The sequence below is a fragment of the Dama dama genome, chromosome 20, assembly GCF_033118175.1.
Source record: "Dama dama isolate Ldn47 chromosome 20, ASM3311817v1, whole genome shotgun sequence".
In the NCBI taxonomy this organism is placed as follows: Eukaryota; Metazoa; Chordata; class Mammalia; order Artiodactyla; family Cervidae; genus Dama; species Dama dama.
The window spans coordinates 35,141,977-35,162,018 of NC_083700.1; the positions used below are offsets into that span (position 1 = coordinate 35,141,977).

The 20,042-nt window shown below is 35.7% G+C and overlaps 1 protein-coding gene across 1 annotated transcript in view; it reads right to left on the bottom strand.

Annotated features, from left to right (window-relative positions):
• GPSM2 (G protein signaling modulator 2) overlaps positions 1 to 20,042 on the bottom strand; it is a 51,709-nt gene that overhangs the window by 5,637 nt on the left and 26,030 nt on the right. Inside the window, exons 5-14 of the mRNA XM_061121250.1 lie at positions 19,677 to 19,819; positions 18,656 to 18,779; positions 18,442 to 18,557; positions 15,412 to 15,567; positions 14,202 to 14,310; positions 13,235 to 13,364; positions 5,973 to 6,043; positions 4,078 to 4,254; positions 1,776 to 1,935; positions 676 to 893 (exon numbers count right to left, since the gene is read on the bottom strand). Of these exons, the coding sequence (XP_060977233.1) occupies positions 676 to 893; positions 1,776 to 1,935; positions 4,078 to 4,254; positions 5,973 to 6,043; positions 13,235 to 13,364; positions 14,202 to 14,310; positions 15,412 to 15,567; positions 18,442 to 18,557; positions 18,656 to 18,779; positions 19,677 to 19,819 (1,404 nt within the window). The remainder of the gene's footprint in view (positions 1 to 675; positions 894 to 1,775; positions 1,936 to 4,077; positions 4,255 to 5,972; positions 6,044 to 13,234; positions 13,365 to 14,201; positions 14,311 to 15,411; positions 15,568 to 18,441; positions 18,558 to 18,655; positions 18,780 to 19,676; positions 19,820 to 20,042) is intronic.

Consider the following 20,042-nt stretch of genomic DNA (forward strand, 5'->3'; position numbering starts at 1 on the left):
CTGAATTCTCTTTCTCATACCCTCCATCTAGTTTATTAACGGATCTTGCCAACCGATCATAATTTCAAAAATATGTCCCTCTTCTGACCACTTACACTATGCCCACCACACTAGTCCAAGTCACCAATATTTTTTGCCTTATTACCACATTAGTTTCCTTCTGACACCTTTGCCATCACATTCTTTCAGCAGTTGTTGGGATGATCCCCCAGAACCCTCTAACGTCTTTCCATCACATTTGGAATACAAGACCTCATCGTGGCCTACAAGAGTCTATATGATCTAGGCTCTGACTGCTTCTCCATCCTCATCCTATAAGCTCTCCTCTACCCTTTACTCTATACCAGTCACACTGGCCACCTTGCCATTCCTTGAACATGCTGACTCTGCATGGAATGCTCTTTCAGTGAATTTTCACATGGCAGACTGCTTTACCTTATTCAGCTCTCTGTTCCAGTGTCTACCATAGCTCAGAGGGAGTCATCAGCGACACCCCACCTCACAGCCAAAAGGAACTCAAAATAAGAAGCTATCACAAGGGAATGTCTCCCTGAATAATCAACTGATTGCCTCACTAATATAAAATGAGCTTTTCCCAAGTTAGAATCATAACACTGCAAAAGTTCTGAACAACATCTGAGCTATATACAGAATGGCAAAAATATGCAGACATACCTGACATTTGACAAGGATGTCAAAGAAGTCTTCGTCAGGCTCTTTGTTGTCATTAGTCATCAGATGGCCAAGTACTGACTGACTGTTGTTTTGTGTCAGACGAAGCCCAGGCAGATTACTGAAACTGGCCCTCTGGTCATCTAGACGGCGGCTCTGTGAGCTGGCAAGAAGGTCTAAAAACTCATCTGTGTTGGGGGACACCACAGAAACCGGTGGTGCTATGGATAGAGGGGAATAAAATCCAAAAATACCAGTCATTTAAGCATATTATACACATATAATTTATTTCTGCCTTGTTCAGTCCCGGCACCCTCCCTGCCCTCTTGCTTTAGCTCTGTTGCTGAGGGTCACTGATAGGCTGGGGCCAGACTAGATGGGTGGTGAAGGGAGAATCAATTTCAGAGTACTTCATATGGTTATTTGGATTTAACTGTATTTCCCTTTACCTAATAGCACCTAATATGTAACTTATAAGATATGGGGCTAGATTTTGGAGGTAAATAGCTTTTCTTACATAATCTCAGCCCAGGATGAATGGGACCGTATTTTTGTTTCATGCTCTGGTTAGGACATTTAGCTAACTATAAGTGCTGCTGGCAAGTCTTGATCTTCAGGAGAGGAAGTCTTTTGGTAGCTGAAATAGAAAATTTTTTGTAGCCAACCTGTTTTAATCTTTCTATGGCTCAGGCAAGCCTTAGCTTCAGCCATAGCCACAGATTCCTCTTCAGTCTGTCTGAGCTTTTCTTTTTGAAACCACATATGAAGCATTCATATTTTACATGTAATCATAAGGTATGAATACCTAAAATTTTTTCCTCATTATTGTTAAGTTAGATTTTCTTTTCCCCAACCCCTAGGAAACTCAGGAGGCAATATAGTATAGTTATTAAAAAGTGCACCGCACTAGATAGAAATACAGATAAACTCAGGGGAACTGAAACAAAACCTTGTTTAAAACTGTACAAATTCCAGCATTTCAGATATACTTCAATTCAGGCTCCTTGATTGTACCTCCTACGATAAGAATTAAATTCTCAGAAATAACTACAAGAATATCAAAGAGAACTACTCAAACTGCAGGAGAGGCACAGATAACTTACTTTTTAGCATCCTTTTGGGGGGAGTGGAAGAAGCTGCCGCAGCAGCTGATTTAGAGTTCTTCTCTTGTAAGCAGCACCTCTGATCATCCATCCGATTGCTTTGAAATCGGCTTAATAAGTCAAAGAACCCTTCATCTCCAATAGATTCTGCACTGATTTTCTAAAATATTGAGAGAGAAAAATTTCACTAGTCCAGCATTATCATTAGATCATCAGTGAAACAATATCATCTACCTCAAATGCAAAGGATGAAGATTTAGAGTAAAAAGCTGACATTTTCTTTGTGTAAGATGGCACCATTTGGTAATAGTTATTTCAGTCCAACTAACAAAAAGCATTTCTAGTTATTTTACTTTTTGATCCTTGTATTTCTAAAGCTAAATAAATTACCTCAGACTTAGGGGAACTGTTACAGATACTGAATGAATTACCCAAATATCAGTGATATGAACATGTGCCCCACCAGGTTCAAGTTCAGCTCTTAGATTTTACAACAGAATTTAAATAAACTAAGAACTGATAAACTAAGAAAGACCAAGAAAGCGTGTATGTTTTCTTGATATAGTGACTTCTAAAGTCTTTAACTGTAAATATTTGAAGATCCTGAAAAAATATAAACTTCAAATGAATACTTGAGAAAGAGGGATACCTGTTATACTTTATTTGGAAAGATTCAAAACTAAAATGACTAATGTTTAATAAAGACAATTTTTTCACAATGATAGTCTTTATTGAAGTACATGTATACAAAATGTTATGAGCCCTAGGAGAAGGGTGCAATTAATTATTAGGTGAAATAGCAGAAGCTTACATGATATTTGAGTTCCTGAGCATAAGCATTTGCAGGGTAGAGATGTTTCATACTGATTAATATGCAATTCCAAAGATTTGCAGTGTACAGGGGATAATGAACTGAAGGGCAAGCAGGGGTAGTGAAGAAGGGGAGAAGAGGAGGTCAAGACAAAGGCCTCTGTATGACAGGCTTACAAGCTAATTAAGGCTTATCCTATGTGAAATGAGAGAAACACGATAATAGTCAATTTTAAGCAGTTTTGTACAGAAATCAAGCTGGCCCTGCCTGGTTTGGAGAGGTTAATAATGCAGGGAGGGGGATCAGTGCAGGTACCTATTCCAGAAGTATGGGCAAGATAAAGTAGTACATTAAGAACTAATACACAGTAGCAGAGATTTCTTAGGGATTAACTGGATGTGGTCAGGGAAGGAGGAGGAGTCTAGAATGACGCCTGCGTTCCCAGCCTGGGTGACAGTGTACATACAGAGCATTCCTCTTACTGAAGTAAGGAAAACAAGAGGGCTTCAGGTATGGGAATGATAAGTATGTGTATAAGCTACAGTCAAATGCATTAATCACTAACAAAAGGAGCATGAAGCCTCTTAATTCATAATTCTGCACACTGAAAGACAACAAGGCTCCAAAAATACAGACACCTTCAGTTAGGCTGATGTGCTTGGTTAGACCTCAAACCTTGAGCAAAGAGACTGCCTTCCAGTTCTGCTCTGGACCTACAAAAATATTCCTGGGCCACTTTTATATACCCCATAATGTTTCCTTTTGTGAGTCATACATACGTAAGAAACATGTGAAAAACTGATAGAATCGGGGCAAACAACATGACAGGGTGCATGTATAAATAAAATGCTGACGACAAGATCAATAGAAATCTGTTAAATAAAAGACTACCACAGTTTTTTCAAAGGTTCTCACTGCTTGAAAAATGGGCTTGGTAATTTGAAGTAGCTTCTTTCTAATTTATCTCATCTTTTTTATCAGAGTGTAGGGTAGCTTAGAGATACCCCTGATACTTACCAGTAATCCCATGGTATTTTTCAATTTTTAAATATTTTGTTATATTTAATAATATGATTCCTATGCTCACTTTTAAGCAAAATTGTTTTTAACTCTATTAGAACTTTAGTAATAGAAATAAATAAAAGTTGATGCATGCAGACAGTTCTCACTTTAAATTAGTATTTAAAAATTCTTGAACATCTGAATTTAATTTGTTCTGACTTCTAAACTGAATGGAGGACATTTTAGTTTCTAGCTTTGAAAAATACAGAAATATAATCTAATGATTTTAGATCACTGGCTTTGGAGTCAGATACTCATGTGCAATAAACAAGAGAATCTACAAAAAAAAAGAAAAATACAGGAAAAATAGGAAAATACAGAAGACTACTTTGAATATTTTATATTGACTATGTAATAATAAATTATAAAAATCCAGTATGACTATAAGAAACTCAAAACACAATACTCTAAAACTTATTTTAAACATACCCTTTGAGAATTCGGAATTCGGTGATCAATGGAATTACTAGCGTCTTGAAGAACTTTAGTGGAGGAATTAGTTTTGTATTTTTTCCCCTTCAGTCTGTTGACAAAGAGGAGCTTTGCAGAAGGTTTGGCAATAAGAGGTTTTTGTTTAGCAAGAATTTCACTGTTCCAGTTTTGTACCTACAGAATTATAAATGGAAAACAGGACATCAAAAAAAAATCAGTAACTGGGGGTGGGATGAGTTAATAAATTCCTTTTTGACAACATATCTCACTGTTTCCAAAAGCTTGGACTAAATGTATGCTATGAATTTCTTACTATCAAAATATTAAAGTGGGGGTTTTTAGAAATCTTAAGAATAAGAAAAAGTTTGCCAAAAGTCATAAAATTTAGATGGTCAGAGAAGCTGAAGTTTTATTCTCAATGTGAGTTACCAAAAATTAATTACAACTGGAAAGTTTGAATATATCTAGAATTTTTAACCTTAAAAATTGACATCTAAAACTTACAAAGCAGTAGTAATTTTCTGTTGATAAAACTACTGAACTCTTTGACTTTATTATGAGGTAAAAAACAAATCACAACTAGAGATAAAGCTTTATCATCATTTGTCTATTGGAAAATTACAGGGTTGAATCTGATCAGCTTCTCATGGAATTACTGTTAGTACCACTTACAGACACACCAAATTAATTTTGCTGCTTATTACTAGGTTCCTACCTATTAGAAGAAGGAAGATCTAAACTGACTTAAAAGTTTTTTGTGTCTACTTTTTTAAAAATACTCTATATAAAGATTTGAGAACCACACTAACAATATAAGAGGTAAATATTTGGAGAAAATCACGAAGCCCTTCAAAAGTTAACCAGAAGTTAAAAAAAAGTTTGTAATTAAAAAAATATATTGGAAATTAGTTCAAATCAGATGTTGTTCTCATGATGACTACTTACACAAAAAATGTCAATATTCAAAAATCATATGCCTATTATAATAATAGAGCAGAATAATAATGACACAAAGATGTTGATATAGTACTATGTATTATAAAATAGTATCTGTTAATATTCATATAAAATGCAAGATGAACAAATACAAAAATATTAATTTTCCTTACTTTTGGAAGGTGTGATTATTGATAATTTTAATTTCCTCATTGGAAGTTTCCCAAGTTGTTATAATAGATATATCTTATAAAAAGTGTTTTAAGAAATATCAATATACCATAAACAAATAAGAGCAAACCATAGCAATGTAAAATTAAGATAAATGGAGGTGGACGAAAGCAGCCTAGGTTTATTCTTCAGTAACCATTTTCCCAATTATAAAGTCCCTTCTCTGTTACTTTAAAAAAAAAAAAAATCCTAGAGAAGATGCATCTTGAATAAAGAGTTATTGCTTTGTTTAAAAAAGCTTTTCAAAAGTGCAGCCAGAAAAACTAGCTTGATCATAAGTATCATTAATCTTGCCAATAATGTTGCTGCTATTTAGTTGAAAAAGCTAAGCTTCTTAATCCTTTTTTTTTATTTTCCTGATCTTTTAATTAAAGAAAAACAAAATAATGCATGTACATGGTAAAATATTCAAACACTTCAAAACAGTATATAAAGCAAGCATTTTTTATAACCCAGATAGCAATTTTCCCAGAGGTAATCACTGTTATCAAGTATCTTACAAACCCTTCTAGAAACATGCAATTACAAAGGATATATATGCATAAAAGTTCTCGTGAACAGATGGCACCATACTGTACACATTGTTTGTGCACTGTACTTGATTCTTTTCAGAGGAAAATGTTCAAGTGATACCCATATGACAGGGCTTAAATTATTTAATTTAAATTAAAAGTTGCTAAAATATTTTAACAGTTCAAGAAATTTAAAACAGAAAAACTGCCAACCTTTTCTGGTGTTAACTTCATAAGCTCCATGTTTTCCATACTGTGTCGGCGTCCAAACTTGGGGCGTGCACCTTTGGGAAAAAAAGTTAATTCAAATAAACTAGGGAGCCCTGAAGACTGCAAATTCAGCATCACTATGTTATTTAAATTTAAAGTCTGCTACACAAACCCATATGGAAGGAGGAAACATGTATAAACATATATTCTTTCAAGAATAATAAATTTTCCATACCAACTAAATGAATAGAACGTTTTGATATAAGGAAGTTAAGATTTTGGTTGCAAACGAACTTTGGTTACTAACATTACCCCTTAATTTAGAAAAGGCATTTCTTAATAACTGGTCTTATATGATACACACAGTCTCCTAAAACCCACCCAAACGGTAGAGTAGTTTTACAAGTAAATACATAAGGAAAGCATAGTGAAGTCGCTAAGTCCAACTCTTTGCGACCCCATGGACTGTAGCCTACCAGGTTCTACCGTCCATGGGATTTTCCAGGCAAGGATACTGGAGTGGGTTGCCATTTCCTTCTCCAGAAGATCTTCCCGACCCAGGGATTGAACCCAGGTCTCCCGCATTGTAGGCAGATGCTTTACCGTCTAAGCCATCAGGGAAGTTTCAATTTTGAGGTAAGAATCAAAATAACATCCCCAATGCACTTTTCTCAGTTATCTGTTTCCATTTTAAGATCTCCATTGACAACAGGTTTACTGCCAGTCAGGAAAAAAGTTAAATAAAAAGATCTTCAAATATCCTTTTCAAAAAGGTATCATTAAATATGGAAAGTTTTTATAGCCAAGAAATACATGATAATACCCAGTTTAAGAAAAAAACTATGACCAACACATTAACTCCCCCTTTTGTAACTCCCCCTATAACATCCCTCTTCCTCCATAAGTTTTTATGTTTTCATTACACATGATACATCTCTAAGCAATGGAGCTTGTTATATAACATTATATAAAAGGTCTCATACTATGTATTCTCTAACTTGCTTCCTTTGAGCAATCTCATGTTTGTGAGACTCATCCAAGTTGGTACAAGTAGTTTAGTTTTTATGCAATTTATAGGACTAAGAAAGCATATACCGTTTCTATTGGTGACAGATATTTAGGTTGCTTCCAATTATTTGTTGTAAGCAATATTACTATAGAAATTCTTGGAAATACTTCATGTACATGAGCAAGGCTTTGTTCTAGTTTGGATGTCAGACATGTGTAACTGGGAGTGGAGCTGCAGGATGATACGGCTGGTACATCTTCAACTCTACCAAAATGTTGCCTGGTTGCTCTTTTGAGTACAACTTCTATTCCCATCAACACTGCATAAGGACTTCTATTACCTATATTTGTTTCAAACTGGTATCAGGCCTTTTAATTTTCATCCACCAATACTACCTCACTATAGTTTTCCCTGATTAAGTTAAAGTTGCTCAGTTGTGTGTGACTCTTTGTGACCTCATGGATAGTACATGCAATTCTCCAGGCCAGAATACTGGAATGGGTAGCCGTTCCCTTCTCCAGGGGATCTTCCCCAACCCAAGGATCAAACCCATGTCTCCCACATTGCAGGTGGATTCTTTATCAGCTGAGCCACCAGGGAAGCTTTCCCTGATTAAATGGGTTAAAAAGTGAAAATTGCTCAGTCATGTCCAACTTTTTGCAAACCCATGGACTATACAGTCCATGGAATTCTCCAGGCCAGAATACTGGAGTGGTAGCCTTTCCCTTCTCCTGGGGATCCTCCCAACCCAGGGATTGAATCCAGGTCTCCCACATTGTAGGCGGATTCTTTACCAGTTGAGCCACAAGGGAAGCCCAAGAATACTGGAGCGGGTAGCCTAGCCCTTCTCTAGGGGATCTTCCTGACCCAGTCGAACCAGGGTCTCCTTCATTGCAGGCGGATTCTTTCCCAACTGAGCTATCAGAGAAGCCCACCTCATATATTTATGGGCTATTTGTATTTCTTCTGTTCATCACTTTTGCCTATCTTTTAGTTAGGTTATCTGTCTTAATTCATAGGAGTTCTTATACATTGAGGATACAAATCCTTTTTAATCATTTGTGTTGCAAATGTCCTCTCAGTTTGTGGTTTCTCTTTATGGTTTCTTTTAATGAAAGGAAGTTCTTAATTTCAATGTCAGTCTTCTTAATGGTTTTGTTTTTGTGTTTTGAGAAATCCTTCCCCACTCTGATATCATAAAGATATTCTTCTTTACTTTCAGAGATAGCATACCGATTGAACAGACCAATCACTCATTGTGATATGACCTCTGTGTCATTCTGTTTTTCTCATTTGTAAAGAACAATGATACCCACCTTATATATCACTGTGTGATGATAAATGCATCATCACTTGTAAAGGGGTCAGTCAATGCCTGGTACGCAGTAAGCATTTAGCAAGTGTTAGATGGCTGATCATAATTACTACTTTAAATCTGTCTTTCATATTTAAATCTTTGGTCCATCAAGAATTTTTATGTGATACTAATTTCCATATATGCAAGGATTAAAAATATAGAGGCTGTATATCCTATTTGAGCTATTTGTCTCTATGACAATAACACTGTCTTAATTAGCTTTATAATCTTTATATCTGTACAGAAAGCACTTCTCATTTCTTATTTTTCATCAGGAATGTTTTGGCTCTGAGTTCTTAGCCCCTTTTTCTTTCATGTAAATTCATTAACAACCTCGAGTTCGATGAAAAAACTGTCATGATTTTCTTGGCAGCACAATGAATATATATCAATTTGGGAAGAACCGACATCTTTTATAATATTTAGTTTTTTGACAGGAGCAATTCCTGACAGAAATGTGTTTAAGTTTCCATTTATACTGGATTTTCTCATTTCTCCTTTCAGTTTAGTTCATTTTGCTTTTGTACATTGAAGTTTTGTTACTAGGCTTACCAGGTATCATACATACACATATAAGGCTTTTTTCTCCCTGATGAATTGAATTGTTAACCATTGTGAAGTGACTGTCTTCATTTCTAACAAGATGTTTTGCCTTAAAAGTACATTTCATCTGTTATTAATATACCAGCTTTCTCTTCATTAGTTTTTCCATGGTACCTTTTTTTTTTTCCCCAATCCTTTTACTGTCAGACTTATATATTTAGTTGGATTTTGCTCTTTTACCAATTGGATACCCCTGTCCTTTAAATGGAACATTTACATTTAATAGAATTACTGACATATTTGGATATTTGAGCTATTTTCTTCTTTATTGTGTTTACTAATATATAATATTAATTGATTTCCTGATATTCAGTCCACTTGAATTCCTGTTTATTTTAAATACATTGTGGGCTTGGTTTGCTAATATTTTGTTTAGAATTTTCCCTCTATGTTCATGAGTAAAGATTTGCTGTAATTTTCCTTTCTTATATATATTGTTCTTGTCTAGTTTGGATATCAAGGTTATACTCTTTTCAGAAAGACTAATAAAGTGTTCTAATTTTCCAATTACCTATATAATTTTACAGAAGGTTGGAATCAATTTTCTTAAATGTTTGGGAGATCACACTGTAAAATCCCCTTGGCCAAGTATTTTCTCAGTGGAAGGATTTTAAATAACCAAAATTTAAATGACGAAATTTTAAATTACCAAAATGGACCAAATTTCTTTATGGTTTTAGGCATTAGTGATGTCATCCATTCACATTACATTCTACCATTAGATTTTTCTAGATTCAATTTTGATAAGCTTTTTCTTTCTTTTTTTTAGAAATTGTCCATTTCTTCTAGGTTTTCAAATAAAATTATTCAGGATAATCTCTTTATAATGTCTGTTGCATCTACATTATGTCCCTTTTTTCTCTTTTTTTTTTCCCCTCAAATAATCTTGCTGTAGAGTTGTTAGTCTTTAACTAAATTTTGGGTTTTTAAAAATTCTCTTGGGCTTCCCTGGTGGCTCAGTGGTAAAGAATCCACCTGCCAAAGCAGGAGACGCGGGTTCCATCCCCGGTCCAGGAAGATCCCGCGTACGGCAGAGCAACTAAGCCCACATGCCACTGTCGAGCCTGTGCTCCAGCGCCCGGGACGTGCAGCTGCTGACCCACTTGCCGCAGCTACTGAAGCCCGAGTGCCCGAGAATGAACACGCCACAACTAGATAAGCCGCCACAATGAGAAGCCCGCACACCACAACTAGAAAGTAGCCCCCACTTGCCACAACTGGAGACTAGCCCGCTCAGCAGTGCAGACTTAGCACAGCAAAACAAAAAACAAAAACTCTCTATTGAATCTTTGTTTTAATATCATTAATTTCTATTATTTCTTGCCTTCTATTTCTTTTGAGGGTTTTTTTTTAAAATTTTTTACTTAAAAGCTGAATATTCAGCTCACTGAATCTTTTTCCTTTTTAAACATGATACAATGTAAGTTTTGCTCCAATGTAAGTTATGTATCATATAAATTAAAATTTAGGACTCTAAATTATTTTCTAATTTTATGTTAAGATTTCTTCTTAAACCCATAAAGTTTAAGTGTGTTTTTAAGTTTTCAAATGAATATGTGTTATACATTATCTTCTTGTTAATTTCTAACTTAACTGCACCATGCTCAGGGCATGAAATCTATGTGTTTCTTTCAAATTTGTTGGTTCAGCATGGTGGTTAAATTTTTGGAAGTGTTTCATGAATGCTTTCAAAAGAATGTGAATTATCAATATTGTGAAAATGACTATGCTACCAAATGCAATCTATAGATTTAGTGCAATCCCTATCAAATTACCAATGGCATTTTTCACAGAACTAGAACAAAAATTTTACAATTTGTATGGAAACACAAAAAACCCTGAATAGCCAAAGCAGTCTTGAGGAAGAAGAATGGAGCTGGAGTAATCAACCTCCCTGACTTCAGACTATACCACAAAGCAACAGTCATCAAGACAGTATGGTACTGGTACAAAGACAGAAATATAGATGTGGAACAAGATAGAAAGCCTGAGACACACCCACACACCTTATCTTTGACAAAGGAAGCAAGAATATACAATGAGGAAAAGATAGTCTCTTCAATAAGTGGTGCTGGGAACACTGGACAGCTACATGTAAAATAATGAAATGAGACACTTCTAACACCATGCACAAAGAAAAACTCAAAGTGGTTTAAAGACCTAAATGTAAGACCAGAAACTATAAAACCCTTAGAGGAAAACATAGGCAGAACACTGTAGGACATAAATCACAGTAAGATTCTCTGACTCACCTCCTAGAATAATGGAAATAAAAGCAAAAATAAACAAGTGGGACCTAATTAAACTTAACAGCTTTTGCACAGCAAAGGAAACTACAGACAAGGTGAAAAGACAGCCATCAGAATGGGAGAAAATGATAGCAGATGAAACAACTGACAAAGGATTAATTTCCAAATATACAAGCAGCTCACGCAACTCAATACCAGAAAAACAAACAACCCAGTCAAAAAGTGGGCAAGAAACCTAAACAGACATTTAGGTGGTTTAATCGCTAATTCATGTCTGACCCTTGAGACTCCATGGATTGTAGCCCAATAGGCTCCTATGTCCATGGGATTTCCCAAGCAAGAATACTGGAGTGGGTTACCATTTCCTTCTCCTGGGGATGGAACCTGGGTCTCCAGCATTGCAGGTAGATTCTTTACCATCTGAGCCACCAGGGAAGCCTTCAGCCACTAGCCATATGTGGCTTTTAAAACTTTAAATTGTATTTAAAAATTCACTTCTTTTTGCACTAGCCACATTTCATTTCAAGTGCTCAACAGCCACATATGGCTAGAGGCTATTCTAGTGGACAGCACAGATAGAGAACATTTTAATCTTCACAGAAAATTCTATTAGCATGGATCTAGAGTGTAGGATAAGAGGGAAAAGGATAACATTAGGAAGGAAGGAAGGATATGGATAGGCAGAAAACAGAAAAGGAGAGAGGGAAGAGAAAAGGTCAGCAACCAAACCCCAGGCACTACAGATGTCAAGGATGGAAACATGAGAAAGAGAGTAGAGTTATAAAGATGCGTGGTCAAGTGAGGTGGAGGCAAACCAGAAAGAAGTTAATCCTGGAGGCCAAATGAATGAAGTATTTGAAGAGGCAATCATCAGCTGTAGGAAATACTGCTGAGAAGTCAAATAAGCTGACATCTAAAACTGACCATTCTATTTGGTAAAATGGAGGCCTCTGGTACCTTGAAAAGGTCTTAGTGTCATGATGGGGCCAAAGTCAGAGTCCAGTGACTGAGTCAGAGTCCAGTGAGTTGAAGACAGAATGGGAGGAGAATACGACAACAAACAGTGATATTATTTTCAAGTTTTGTTATAGAGGGGAACAAAGGAATAGATCTATAGCTGGAGGGATCCATGAGGACATGTGATCATTTGTTAAAATATGAGAGCTATTACAGCTTAACTTACTTGAAAATTAAACACAGGAAAACCTTTTAGTCCATTATTCAATTACAAAGTACACAGTCGAGTTTACCATACTGTTCATACTTCAGTATCATTTTTCAAGTAAATGTTCTTTCAAAGTCTTAAGCAAGTAACTAGCCACTAATTTTTTCTTTTCCTTCTTGCTTTTCTCTGTATGGGTAGAGGAGGGATATTGCAAAGATAAAAGCTAGATTATTCACTGACTTTTAAGTTCAAAACATGTCTGTGTCAGTAATTTTTTTCAGACTGAGAATTTTTTAAGCCTAAGCTTAATGGAACTCACATAAAATTACATATGAATGGTATTCAAAACTGTGATTATAATCTTGTTAATTTTATTTTTTTAATCAAAAGGGTTTTTTTCCACTTAGAAACACAGACATTATAGCATATTTTTTTTCCTGTGACAACATCAAAACCAAATCAGCATCTAAAGAAAATTTCTAGGCTTTCTGAACTAAAAAAAAAAATCCTAGGAGATTTTCCCTTAAAAACGAAATGAGGGAAAAAAACCTGAACAAGTTAAATATGAAAGACATTTGAAATTTAAAGGGTTAGCTATTAAAATTTTTAAATTTTTGTTTCTTCACGTTTATAAATTTTGGAACCAGCTTACAGATACAGAATTTAAATGTATTTTTATAAAAAAAAAACTATACCTTCATCATATTCATGATAAAAGCTATAAAGTAGGGTCTATTGATAAATTAATGGGGCAGTGGTAAAGCAAAAAGGTATAAAAAGTTCCTATGTTATATATCTTTCTGGATATGGTAAACTTGAGATAAGTAATTTAATATAAATCTTGAGGATAAAGAAATTGGGTTTTGAAGACCTAATACTTACCATGCAAACTGTTATCAATTTCAATATTTTCCGATACCATTGAATTGTTTGTGCTGTAGCTCAGACCAAGGACCATTTGAAGGTCTGAGAGATTCAGTCGTGCTGTAAGCTCACCACTTCTATCTCCAACCTACAACCACAAGCATTTATTTATACATTTAGAGTAGTATTTAAAGTAAAGAATGGTGAAGATTAGTTGAAAATATTGTGAACCTAAAACTGGAAGAAAATATGGAGAAATGAAAATAGTTATTTTAGAATTATAATACTATGAATGAAATGGTTTTTTCCATTAATACTATTTTAACGAAGAAAGAAAAGGAAAGTTTCTAAACTATGGCAGTAAGACTGATGAATATATTCTATCAACTCTTCTCTAAATATTAGACAGATCTTAATCTCTGTGATCAATTAAATAATAATGTAGGTTATTCTGTGACATGTTAACTTGACATCACATGAGTAAAATTTCCTTATAATATTGTATTTCCATACTGTAGTAACAGTATTAAACCAGCACTAGACATTATACTAGGCACTTTTATATACTTTATCTCTAATCCTTATAACAATTTGCAAAGCAGTTATTATTCCCATTTTACAGATGAAAGAAATGATGCTCAGAAAATGTTTCCAAGCTCAAACAGCCAGCAAGCGGCAGAATTGTAACAGGAACCAGTCCTTGATTCTAAAAGTCATCTTCTTCCTTTCATACCATGTTACTCTTCCACATAGAGATGGGGGGACAGTGGAGATAGGTCAGTGATCCTCTCATTCCTCTATCCTACATCAAGGCCAGTGCAAACATACCTCTGATCTGTATCTTAAAATGCTTTCCGTTCTTATGCCTAGAGAACAATATATAATCAAATTTATTACTCGGCCATACAGCAGGATTCTAGAGAAATAATAGGGCTGCAGATCTGTGAATCACAGTAGCACAAATAACCATTTTTTAGTTTCATACCTCTCTTGAAATTTCCAAGTGTTTTTCAGCAAAATGCATCGCTTGGTCATGATTTCCTAGAGCTGTGTATGCATTTCCTAAGCTCCAACATGCTCTTCCTTCACCAATTCTACAAAATAATTCAAAGTTATCTGAAAGTAAGTTGGTGTGAAGAATAAAATTTATCATGTAGTAATTAAAGGTATAAAACAATGCTTTGAATTTATTTGGTCTTTCTTAGAAAGAACAAACTATCATAATACTAGAGATATATAGTTGGCCTGCTTCAGGTTCTGCATCTGGGGATTCAACCATGATTTGAGAAACTCCTGGATATGGAGGGCCAGTTGTACTACACCATTTTACACAAGAGACTTGAGTCTCCATGACTTTTGGTATCAACAGGGGTCCTGGAATCTTAACCACCATAGATATCAAGGGATAACTGTGTTAGAATATCCAGATAATACTGAACTCAGAGTCAAGTTTTAAAATGGAAAAGATCCTTTTTAAACATGTAGTTTACTATAAATAAAGTCTCAGGGATAGGTCTTGTAATTCAACTACCCCATTTTCTTTCTATGACAGCCTTACTGGGTAATCACTCACTATGAGGAAGACAGAACTCACTACCTCTTGAATTAGCATACTTCATTTTGAATAAGTATATAGAATTCTTCACACTGAAATAAAAATTTATCCTATTTAAAGCAAATGTCAGAAAGTAAAGTCCTGCACAAATATTCTGTTTTTTAATATAGTTTAAAAAAAATTAGCCATCAACATTTAAAAATCAGAATATTTTATATAAAACTCAGAATTCCTCCCTTCTCTTGAAAAAAGAGGTGGCTTTGGATCCTCATTCCTGGCCTGCAACCCTTAGCTGGAGTGAAATAGCAGCTGTCCCCTTAACATGAGGAGTAATATCTAATTTCACCACAATTTCCACACTGGTCTAGTCAGGAGGACCTTTGCAGGCATGTGAGTTTGTGACCTATTTACTGATCTTGGTTCAAGATTATATGGAACCAGTCAAATCCTCTAATATGTGCTAACCCTTCAAAACATATGCTAGCATACAGAGAATGCTACTGAAACAGAGAAGATACCTTATAAAGGAATTAAAAGGAAAACAAAGCAAACCAAAAAAGAAACTTAAAGGAAAAATTCTAGGGATTCAACAATATATCTATATTTTATCATAACAACAATAAGAAGGTGTAGAACTTACCTATCATTAAGCTCTTGAGCAATTGTTAAGTGCTTCAGATGATAGTCAATGGCCTTTTCATAGTCTTGAAGTAAAGTATATGTGTTTCCAAGACTGTAGCAAGACTGTGCTTCTATAGCTCTGTCTTTAAGCTGGCGAGCCAATAGTAGAGTCTTTCTGAAAAAACAAATTAATTCTTACATAAAGATCATTTTTATTATTGGCTATAGTAAACATAAAACTCACTTTCCTCCTGCCTTTAAAGTAAATCTACTTTAGGGCCTAATATCCCATACTTTTTCCACTACTTCTAGGTAAAATGAAAAGACATCCTTGAAACACAAAAAACAAATCCAGACTTTTAGAATAAATGTAAGAGTCCTATTAATTCCCGAGATCAAAGAATTGATGCATGAGATCAAGTGCCTCTAAAGATTAACAGTATTTTTAACATTTACAAAATCCTTTCCCTGTTGCCAAAGAATTGATGCTTTTGAAGAAGACTCTTGAGAGTCCCTTGGACTGCAAGGAAATCCAACCAGTCCATCCTAAAAGAAATCAGTTCTGAATATTCATTGGAAGGACTGGTGTTGAAGCTGAAACTCCAATACTTTGGCCACCTGATGTGAAGAGCTGACTCAACTGAGAAGACCCTGATGCTGGGAAAGACTGAAGGCCCGAGTAGAAGGGGACAACAGAGGATGAGATAGTTGGATGGCATCACTGACTTAATGGACATGAGTTTGAGTAAACTCCGGGCGTTGGTGATGGACAAGGAGGCCTGGCATGCTGCAGTCCATGGGGTCACAGAGAGTTGGACACAACTGAGCAACTGAACTGAACTTCCCTGTTGCAATGCAATAACATTAAGTCAGTTTGTCTACATACATCATACTGTTGCCTTTCCATTTTGTCAAAACTGAAAATACTTAATGTAAATTGCTTTGTATAGGCCATAAGTCACCAGTTCATGAAAAATATTAAATGCCACATTTAAATATTAACCAAACTCTACCTTGTGGAATCGCCAATGAGAAGCGATTATGTTGATTATCATAACAACAATAAGAAGGTGTTGAACTTACCTATCATTAAGCTCTTGAGCAATTGTTAAGTGCTTCAGATGATAGTCAATGGCCTTTTCATAGTTAAGAGCATGGGCCCTAGAGCCAGGCTGACTGGGTTCAGATCCCAGCTTTGTGAGTTAGTACATCTGTAACTGGGACAAGTCACTCAGCCTCTCTATGCACTAGTTTCCTCATATGTAAAAAATAGGTTTTGTTAGGATTAAATGAATTAGTATATATAATGTGCTTAGCATAGCATCTTGCTCCGAGTAGAAGCTAATAAATGTTAGTGTTTTGTTATTATTATCATCAGTGCTTCAATCTACAGATGCTTTTGGATCCAGTAATATAAATGACTCTTTCCTATAATTTCTGCCAAACAGTATAAATACTGCATATCATTATAACTATATGAAAAATAAGTATATGATAGTTGATAGTTTTATTAAGCAAACAAATCTGAAATTACATATTTGATAATGATACTTTCAAATTTGTCACCCAGCGAGGCTACACACTTACTCTAACATTGCCTGTCCTCGCCAACATTTTTGGAAGACTTTTGGAATTGTCTTCTGACCCTGTGGCACAGTCCTTTCTGGCATACTGTTATCCTTTGAGAATACAGTTAATTTGAAAATGGTTAGAAGTCTTTCTATAACCAAACTCTGTTACTAAAGTAAGTTTACCAACTACTGTTTCTATCCTTTCTATTATAGACCTGTAATATTAAGATAGTTTTTCCAGTGTGGCTCTGAAAACAATTCCAAAGAAGAGTTCCAAAAATATTTTTAGCCAATATTTTTGTAATATGTATAAAGTTCTGAATTCTCCTTGCCTGTGGGTGTGTGGGGCAGGAGTAAGTTTCTTTAGTCAAACAGCCACCATCTCTACTTTATTACAGAACTTTCCAGTATTTAATACAAATACATCATTTGTTAAGACTTTTCTATGTCTTTTGGATTTAAAATATAAGAAATGTTTATATTTAAAGTCAAAATATATACTCCTCGTATAGTGATGTATTTTATTTAGAAGGTTATTTCATATCTAACTAGTCAACCAACAAATACCAACCATTAGTTGAAGTTTAAATGGGATGGCATTCTAGTTTTTAACATGAACCTAAAGCAATTTCACCTTTTTTTTAGATGATAAACTTTCCAGACCTCTCTCACACTAGATTCTTCAACAAAATATAAATCAGTCACTGTGTCTGTGGTTCCGTCATAATGGCTTCTGCCTAAGGCCTGTATGGACCTTCAATTCCCACTAATTAGAGAAAACTCCAGACAATCTCGAATGCAAAGATCAGGCAAAATGAAGCAGCCTAAACTTTGCTATCATGTATGTTTTAAGCCTACCAGTAGCTTAAAAAGACTCTGTCTCAGAAGATGCTGGGAGTGCTACTCAAGTGAACAGGGCCTCAGCTTATAGAGAGAACCAAAGATAGGCAGAGAGGGTAGGAGAACTACTCGATAAGATGGTAGGATGAGCTGGGGGAAATTCAGCAATTGCTGGAGGAAACTAGGGCATCTGTTTATTACCAGGCTTTCATGTAGCCTCTCTGCAAACCCATAATTGGTGGTGGGGGAGCATGTAAATATATATACCATACATGCTGAACCAGTGTAAAAGACTTTAAATGTTTACAATGTCATTGAAAACAGTTTTAAAGATAAAAATTAATAAAAATATAAACGGGCTATGCTGCTGCTACTAACTGTTAACAATAACACATATCGAGCACTGTGGGCCAAGTACTGTGCTAAGTAAGTGCTTAACATATTCTTTCATTCAGTCCTCATAACAATCCCCAAAGCAAAGTACTAACATCTCTGATTACAGATGAGAAGCCTCAGACTTAGAGAGCCAAAAGTCCTGCTGCTTAAATGCACCAAAAAAGCTATAAACCCAAAGCCTGTGATTTACTGGACTGTATAACTAACCATTTTACATTTATCTACAGAAATATTAGACTAACTTGTAGTATTCAGAGGCAGTTTCAAATTCACCAAGAAATATATACGCATTTCCAAGGTTGCTGTATGCTCTTCTTTCAGCTGCTTTATCTCCAAATTCTTTTGCAATAAGGAGACGCTGAAACAGAAAGTTTTAATTAGATAAACTGAAAAAAATCTGAAAGCTGTTCAAAACACTGATGAAGAAAATGATCTGGCTCCAAAGCCTTACTGTACCTGCTCATGAGCTATAACTGCATCCCTGAAGTTGCCAAGGAGGTAATGCGTGTTTCCAAGATTTCCAAAGGCCCGTCCTTGGGCTGCTCGGTCACCCAAAGCAGTCACTAGTGATAGGTTTTCCCTAAGTGATAACAAAGAGTTTTTTTTTTAAACAAACAAACAAACAAGGTTGAAAAAACCATTTATTGATCTTTATTTACAAATCAAATTCTTTTTATTTATTTATTTATTTTTAACGGACGGGAGTAGTCTGAATTGGGTTAGGAGGCCCCCACGCTGGGTACCTCCCCTCAGCCACTGAACTCACTTCGCTGGCCGTGACTCTGTTCCAAGCTCCGGCTAAGGAGGCGTTTGCCAGGCCCCTCCGCAAAGGCGGGGTCCATGGCATCTCCTGCCCAGTCTGCACTCGCGGAGCCCCGTTCTCTGGGAACTCACCTCCCCGAAGCTCAGGGAAGGCCCTGTTAGGGCTGCTCTATGGCCCTAGTCTCAGACCTTCTCAAGGGACATGGGATAGAGTGACTAAGCGCACTCAGCTCCTAGCCCCACTGATGAGCTTCCCTACAAATCGAATTCTTTATAGGAAAAAAAATGTAAATAAGCTTACAGCCATAATGCGCCACGTTTTAATGATATGTCTGTGCTGGAGGATGGTTACAGGAAATAACTGGGTACATTTTACTCAACCATTCAGGTAGGTTTCTTCTCAGAGTCCAGGACAGAGTAATCTTAGAACCTGTACAGCTAAGAAGTTCTATGAAAGTCTGTTGATAAAAGACTCCGAATAACCTAAGACTCCCTGTTGATATTTCTTATTGGTGCCACTAGGTGGCACTGGTCTGCAGTTTAAATGAAAGTTTTCCTGGGGAGGGAGGAGATTACTACTAAGAGAACACTAACATTTTAGCAGCAACTTCATGGTCTATTTTACTTACTAGTCTATGATTTTAAAATGTCTGCCAAACTTAAAAACTTTACTACTGTCTGAGGTGGACCACATGACTGCATCAGGGCTACTCACTCATAATAATCCACAGCTGCCTGCAGAGCATTTCTTACTTCTTCTGGAAATTCTCCTACATCCTGAGGACCAGGGCAGCCAAAACTTTTCCCTTTGGCATGATACACATTTCCAAGATTGTAAAGTGCTCTTGCTTCTCCCACCTAGATGAAAATATCAGCAGTTTATATTTTGAAATCAGAGGCCAGTATTGCAATGCTTATCACATATACTTATTTGTAACATCCTTGATATTACGGTCAAGAGAAAAAAATGTTTACATCAGCCATCCATACAGAACCACAAAACACATGACCATGTATGAAAGAAGGACCTTTTACTATCTCGTCTTCTCATCTATTAAAATTTTTTTTTGTTTTTCTTCTC